We start from the raw sequence: 7,503 nt of genomic DNA on the forward strand, positions 1-7,503 counted from the left end.
CTCTAACATTATCTAAGCACTGCATGATTGAAGTTTGTCCAAATTCACAAAAAAATACCGTTGCCATACAGCAAAATACATTACCAAAGTGTTAGCGAAACGGTACATAAAACTGCATTTTTGCCATTTTAAATAACTCATATCAATGCTCTCTTCAGTGCCCACCAGTCCTTACAATGCAACGGCCTTGCCAAGTCCAATCCAGCAAATCATGCAGTATGAATCTAGCCAAAGTTTTGTGGAAATCAACTCTTTTGGAGTCCCGTTCTGTGGGATTGTATGGTGCGGGTTTGACGTTGAAACGTATCAAGTTTTAAAAGTTTCAATCGGGTCATGCTTGCCAACAAGGTTAGGACATGAACAATTACTTTAAGTACATTTTAAAAGTGTTTAAATATGACCATATGTAAAAAGTAACTTAATGTAGTGTTTATATACGTTTGGTTGAAAAGTCCAGTGACAGAATTCGTGTTATGGTTATGTCACGTTTGTTTCCTGGTAATATAATTTCGTGTAATAGATTAGAATATCCTAATGTACCGTCACGTATTATGACGTCTTAATGATTACGTTCTAAGAATTTTTTTCAGTACACTGTGTTGCAAGACGTTTCAATTTTTATTCACACTCTAACAGTTGCCGCTCTGGAACTTACGTCATTATGGCCGTTTGTGGTATACTAGCCGTTGTAATTGTTTTGGCGAACGCTACAGTCATTGTCGTTTTTTGCCGGAGCCGAAAACCCTGGAGCACCCAGACAGTATATAAACTGTCTATGGCCATCGCTGATCTGCTGGTCGGACTCTTCGTCTTTCCAGCTTCGATTGTGACAATTTATCTGAACATTTTCGGCCATAGAGCGTTGATATTAACTCCCATAAACAGACAAACTAACTGTACCGGTACGGATCCGACGCACACTTTGCGTAGCGCGGTCCCGAGTGAGTATTTATCATGCGTGGGATTCGTTACCACTGTCAGCATCTCTGTGTCGGTATACACGCTAATGCTAGCGAGCTACGACCGCTTAATAGCAATATGGAAGCCTATTTACCATAAAAACGAAAATACTATACGTAAATCAGTTATCGGTATATGCGTTGTGTGGCTCGGTTGCTCTCTATTTGGCCTGCTACCTATTATCGTGCCTGGAGTCGGCAAATATGATATCATATCTGGTTTACTGGTCGGTTTCGTCGGTAGTTTAGCGTTGGTGTTGTACGGAATAGCTATTGCCTTTCCACTACTGGTGGTATGGCTGCTAGTCGGAGCAACTTGGTTCGTAGCCAAGCAGCATAATAAAAAACGGCGCAAAATGACATCAAGAAGACAGAACAACAAAGGTCGAGAACAGAAGCTGAATAAAGTTCTGCTCTTAATGGTCGGAGCATTTTCCGTCAGCCTTTTGCCGGTATTCGTATCTATTCTTGCGGCAGAATTGGCTAGCGGTATAGCTTACTCCAGGCCCGAGTCGTTGAGTCTTTCGAGCGCGCTAGCGTTCACTTCGTTTGAGTTGGTTGCATCAATTATTTTGATGTTAAATAGCTTGTGGAATTTTTTGATCTATAGCGCAAGAAACGAAGACTTCAGAAAAGAAGCGAAACGAAACTATAAAGGCCTTGCTGGCGCACTTGGAATCCTGAAATGTATCGACTTTTACAACCGATGTGTCAATAATGTAAACGAACGCAGGAGATCGAGCGCTTTCAGCACTCGAACTATGAAAACGACGTCAATGTCTTTTCCATCTGAAGCAACCAGGCCATCAGTATCATGAGCGTCTTTGATGTAATTGTATTTAATCTAACAATTGTATTTTACCATTTTGGGTACAACTTACTTGATCAAATGTACATTAGGTTGCCAAACTTGTATTTTAAGAACTGTAGAGAACCCAGCTGATTTTCCAGTGTTTTCAGATGTATTTTAAATTTATTGACTTATACACTATTAGCGTGTTTTTACTACGATCAAAGTGAAATAAAGTTGTATTTTAAATGTTTAATATTAAAAGTTGTATTATCATTTCTGACCTATAAAAATTACTTGTACATTCGTCAAAAAATAAAAGTTACAGAATTTTTAACGGCATCACTGAGATTACAGTGCTTCGTTGCATAGAACACGTAAACAATAAATTTTCTTAAGTCTAACACAAATTTTGAAGGAGAATAAAACCGTTTTACGTTTCTACTGTTAATACAAGAGTAAGCCACAGTATAGCTGTTGTCGTTATAGCTGGGTTTTGTGAAAAAATCTTGGGAATTAGGCGTAAAAACGATCTGTAAAAGGCATGTGGTCATTTTTTTCACGAGATCCTGCAAAAGGATTTCCATACGAGGTTGGTGAACGTGTTGAAGGGGTGGGGACAGAAGATTCGGTATGGGCATTACACCATGGAAAACAAAAGGTAAGATACCTGTAAAGTTTTCACATTTGTTTAGCCTATGGTGGCAGGTTATTCCTTATACAAACGCTGCTGTGAAGTAGTCAATTTTTGGATTATGTTTTTAATTAGTATGGCCTATGCAACTCATTGGTGTCTGTTCGTTTAAAAAAAGAAATTATGATTTCAAACTTTTATTCTAAAATGCTTCTATTACACCTAATATGCAGAGTATGGCACATAGCTCGGCCATTTTTGTTTACAATCCTCTGGTTTTGCACCCTATAATTTGTCACACACGGTTACACTCACACACCAAATAATTAAACAATAAACTGTGTATGTACTAAACTAAGTAGGATTTCTTAATGTGACTTAGAAATGTACAAGCTTTGCACGGCGACTTTTTAATGGTAGCCTGTGCACGCCAAAAATACCCGTCTTTCACATGCCAGATCTCTTCAGGAACTGCTGTATTCTGCAGACTGGAATTACACACAAACTTAAAGATGGCCCAATGCTTACATTTTGTCTGTCTTTTTACAGCTAATAAATTGTGAATGTTTCTTTACCAGAAATACTTTAAATTTATTGCAGAGCAATGGACAACCTGTTTCAGTTTTTATGTTCGACGTCACATCAAGTAATGAAACTGTGAAACAAACTGCTCAAGCATCTGCAAAGCGATTGAAGACATTGCGTCATCCAAATGTATTAACGTTTATCGACAGGTACAAAACGCCTATTACCTAACTCAGTTTTCCTTATAATTTTTTTTTCTGTTTAACCATAAGTGTGTTTTAACAACTGTTGTTTTATCGTTACTACTTGTTGTGCCACTTTTGTAAACTTTCCCGATCTTCGTTATCGTGACGGAAGAGACAAAATAAATTCTGTTTATTCAAATTTCGTATAATTAAATATTTATTTATATATATATAATCCATATACCAAGCTTTTTTTAAAAAAAAAACAGTAAAATATATTTTTAAAAAAAAACAAAACAGTAAAATATATTTTTCCTACTTATAGTAATAATAACTTTGTTTCTATTTTCAATTACAGTAGTGAAGATTTAGAAATTTTTTAAACGAAAAGACAGGATATAGCCACAAAAAACAGTTGTTAAAACCTACTTATAATCTTAATAAAGTTCAATACAGTGATATTTAAAAATGATAAAGTTTCCTTGTATTTCTCCAGCTTGGAAACAGACAAGTGCATCTATGTTGTCACTGAACCAATCAAGCCTCTTGAACTTCATTTAAAAGAAGCTTCACAAAATGGAAATATCAATGAGTTGGCTATATCTTGGGGGTTACACCAAATTGTGGTATGTTTTAGTAACGTGAAAATGTTTGAAATTTAAAATAAATGGTCCAACAGTACAGTTTGTATCCCAAATCCCGTAGAATGCCGTAACTTGTCTTTGTTTTAAAACTTCCAATTAAAAATGCTAAAAACTAAGGAGATTGTTCTAGAGGTATATATAGTGGAGTGGGGAAAGATGGAACCCCTTTGTTCTATTTTTCGACCCATTTGGTAGTAAACAAGGAACATTCTAAGAATTATATAACTGTATCCCTATCCCCACAACTCCTATTGACCCTTGTTTATTGTTTAAAACATAATCAAGATATTTAGATATTGTATACTAAAGATGTCCCATCTTCCCCCACAGTAGGCCTACTGTATATTAAGTTTTGTGCAATTTTAAATCTTTTTAGAGCCTCATATAGTCCCATTCTTATTTTTATGCCATTCTTAAACTATCTTTATATTTAAATGAACATTGTCATAAATGTTATTTATGTAATCTGTGTGCAACCCTAGAACCCTATACCAATAACTGATTTATGTTTACTATTTTTGTTTTTATGGTAAAAAAATAGGCTTCCATTTATAAAAGAAAGGGTAACAATTACTAAAATGAACTATATTTTTTACAGAAAGGTGTGAGTTTTTTATTAAACTCGGTAAACTTGATTCACAACAATGTATGTATGTCATCTATGTTCGTTGACGCAGCTGGTGAATGGAAGTTAGGTACGTGGTTTTAAATTTTAGTTTATTTTAATAATTCAACGTTGTTTGTACAAAAATGAACTAGTGCTTTTGATTTATTAAAAAAATTATTTCGTTTTAATAATTTTACTATTTTATATCAAAAATTGCAAAAATGTTTTACTTTAAAAATTTTTTATACATTTTTCTGTTTTGGCATTTCTCTATTTCTATGTTAACATATTTATAAACCTTTACATTCATGAAAAGATTTAACTGTACAAAATTTTTCATTTTTGACATCATTTTCAATTGACCCATTGTGCAAGTGTGCAGTAACAGACTAACAGTTTAAATAATTTTTGTCTTTTGTTTTCCACACAGGCGGTGTAGACTACATGTACCCGGCATCAGGTGAAGGCAGTAACTACCCTCCAATCAAAATGTTGCCAGCTTTAGAAAAATATGACCCTCCTGAAAAAAACATGTCTAGCAGCAGAATGAAAAAATCAAATAAATGGTGAATAAATTTACCAATTGCTTTGCATTTTTTGTCCGTTACGTTTTCGTCGATTTTTGTCTGTTACTTTTTTGTAGCACCAGATCCTTACTAAATAAAGTAAGAATTAAAGATTTTATTAAAACCTTATGGCAAAATTGCCCACACTATTTCTATTTAAATTATTTTCCTTTAATTTTTTTTTTTTTAATAAAAAGAATTGTTTAATTTATGGGGCATTTATGTTTTTCACTTTTATTTGTTTTAAACAAAAAATATTTTTTCCTAAATGACAGGTCAGCAGATATGTGGGGTCTTGGTTGCTTAATATGGGAAGTATTTAACGGAAAATTACCAAGAACTTCTTCCTTGAAAGTTATAGGAAAGGTGACAGTTTAGTTCTTCAATAATCACTAGGCCTAATTTTATTTATTTTTTTTGTTACGACATAGTGATGGATTACAATTTGATAGAGCCTCTAATCTAATAATATCAATCATACAGGTCCCAAAATCTCTTGTCCGCCATTATTGTGAACTTGTATCGGCGAACCCTGCCTCTCGACCAAGTCCCGATAAGTTCTTGGAAAATTGTAAACAGCCCAACTGTTTCATGGCAAACTACTTTGTACAAACCAATCTTTTTCTAGTGGAAATTCAGGTAAAGATTTTTCACTCTTTTCTTTTAATGTTGTTCTACATTTTTCTATGTTAATATTATTGGTTTAAAAAATATTTTTAAGAGTTCTAGAACAGCTTAGAAATTTGTGCAATGTTATTTTTTTTAGACCAGATTTGACATTTTTTGTGTAAATAAATGTTTTAATATTTTTTTGAGGCATCATATTTACTTTTCCTATCACCCAAATAAAGCCTTGGATTCTAGTCTAGATTGAAAACAATAATTTTATTTACAGACTACCCTACAAAACAAACCAAAACCCCCCAAAAAATTATAATTTTTTGTTTCTATTTCGAACATAAAGTTTAAAATAAGTTATTAAAAAAAGTTTGAAATACCAAATATTTAAAATATTTTTTATTCTTCCAGATTAAAGACCCTCACGAGCAGAATGCTTTCTTTACCGACCTTACAAAACACCTTGACACATTCCCAAGCGATTATTGCAAGTTTAAAATTCTACCACAGCTACTAAATGCTTTCCAATTTGGTAATGGTGGACCTTCAGTTTTACCCCCTCTCTTCAAGGTAAGAAAGTTAAAAACTATTTTTTCTGATTTTTTTATTATTTTTATTACCTGTCTAAAAGTTAAGAGTTAATGTTAAGAGTTAATAAAATATTTACATAAATAGAGTAGAGTGAGAGAAAATGGGACACTTTTTCAATCAATTTTCTTGACCCATTTGGTGGTAAACAAAAACATCTAAGGACTATATAAACTTATCCTTACGACTTCCACAGACTGGTGTTACTTGTTTTAAACACGATCAGGATACTTGGATATTATGTGCTAAAGCTGTCCCATATTCCCCCACCCTAATATATTAGATTAAAATATTTTAGGAAAAGTTAAAGGTAAAATATTTTCCTAAATTTTCTTTTTTTTTTTAATTTAAGGTAAGTTCTTTTTTACAATAAAACGTTATGTCAAGCTTTGAAAGAATTTTTCCTTGCGTTTTAATTTGGTGTTCATTTTTTTTCATGGCAACACTGGCAGCTTGGAAAATTATTGGACAGCACTGAGTACCAGGCTCGTATTGTGCCGTGCGTTGTCAAACTTTTTACTTCAACTGACCGAGCTACGAGAATATTACTTCTCAGACAACTTCCTCTATTTGCTGAACATCTTCAACCAGATGTAAGTCACTTATGGCTTGCTGCATGTGTGTCAAGTTTTTTTTATTTTTTTTAAACAAAATTTGATTTTTTTTATTTTAAACAAAATTTAGGTTATTTTATTTGAACTAAATTTGAGTTTTTTTTATATTTAAAACAAAATTTAAGTTTTCCTAAAAAATAATTTTAACATTGTTAAAATGCAGTAATGGGCACATCAAACACACTCATTAATATTGCGAATAATTGCAATATACTTTAGCTTTACTTCTTCGCATAAATACTTAAAAACAGGTTTTCATTTAAAACTGGAGCGCTACCTCCACAAAAGTTAAATAACACAACACACATGCATTTTATATTATGCTTTGCCCTTAAAAATATGTTTTCCTATTTACAAAGTTTTCTACATTTTTAGGTGGTAAACTCTCAAGTTTTCCCCAACATGGTATCTGGTTTCATGGACACAAATCCAGCTATTAGAGAACAATCTGTAAAGGTGAGTTTGGTGAACCAGAAACTTGTCGTGAATAGGGATGCACATTACAGAATAATTAGGTATTCTAGGATATCCTAGAATACTTTATTTCGAATCTAGAATTCCGAATCTAGAATTTCGAATCTTTTTATATTTATAGGAAAAAGAAATTTTACCCACAAAAGTCAGTTTATTGACCCTTTCATAGCAGCCTTGTTGGGTCATGAGCTGTAAAATGATCAAAAATTGTACTATTGGGTAGTTTTTGCGTCATGAAACGTATAGCAGGCTATGAAAAGACGTTACGAAACGTTTACTCTCGAAAGTCCCACAAACAC

At 33.1% G+C, this 7,503-nt stretch overlaps 3 protein-coding genes across 5 annotated transcripts in view; all 3 read left to right on the forward strand.

Annotated features, from left to right (window-relative positions):
* The window catches only part of LOC113474366, a 2,594-nt gene extending 2,563 nt beyond the window's left edge, over positions 1-31 (forward strand). The window contains exon 4 of the mRNA XM_026835106.1: positions 18-31. Coding sequence (XP_026690907.1) covers positions 18-31 — 14 coding nt within the window. The remainder of the gene's footprint in view (positions 1-17) is intronic.
* A 975-nt stretch (positions 32-1,006) lies between these two features.
* Positions 1,007-1,777, forward strand: LOC113474367. The gene has a single exon (XM_026835107.1). It carries the CDS (start codon positions 1,007-1,009, stop codon positions 1,775-1,777), a length of 771 nt encoding a protein of 256 aa, XP_026690908.1.
* Positions 1,778-2,123: 346 nt separating this feature from the next.
* LOC100183492 (N-terminal kinase-like protein) overlaps positions 2,124-7,503 on the forward strand; it is a 12,142-nt gene continuing 6,762 nt past the window's right edge. The window contains exons 1-10 of one of the 3 annotated variants that reach the window (XM_018812672.2): positions 2,124-2,410; positions 2,984-3,117; positions 3,590-3,719; positions 4,336-4,432; positions 4,775-4,910; positions 5,186-5,276; positions 5,394-5,549; positions 5,940-6,098; positions 6,569-6,709; positions 7,106-7,186. In XM_018812672.2, coding sequence (XP_018668217.1) covers positions 2,294-2,410; positions 2,984-3,117; positions 3,590-3,719; positions 4,336-4,432; positions 4,775-4,910; positions 5,186-5,276; positions 5,394-5,549; positions 5,940-6,098; positions 6,569-6,709; positions 7,106-7,186 — 1,242 coding nt within the window. In that variant the 5' untranslated portion in view covers positions 2,124-2,293. The remainder of the gene's footprint in view (positions 2,411-2,983; positions 3,118-3,589; positions 3,720-4,335; positions 4,433-4,774; positions 4,911-5,185; positions 5,277-5,393; positions 5,550-5,939; positions 6,099-6,568; positions 6,710-7,105; positions 7,187-7,503) is intronic. The other 2 variants (XM_018812673.2, XM_002126694.5) reach the window with 2 other exon arrangements.

Source organism: Ciona intestinalis, chromosome 7 (assembly GCF_000224145.3).
Source record: "Ciona intestinalis chromosome 7, KH, whole genome shotgun sequence".
Classification (NCBI taxonomy): domain Eukaryota; kingdom Metazoa; phylum Chordata; class Ascidiacea; order Phlebobranchia; family Cionidae; genus Ciona; species Ciona intestinalis.

Coding starts and splice junctions, on each gene's coding strand:
- LOC113474367 (XM_026835107.1), top strand. CDS start 1,007: ATGCTAGCGAGCTACGACCGCTTAATAGCAATATGGAAGCCTATTTAC.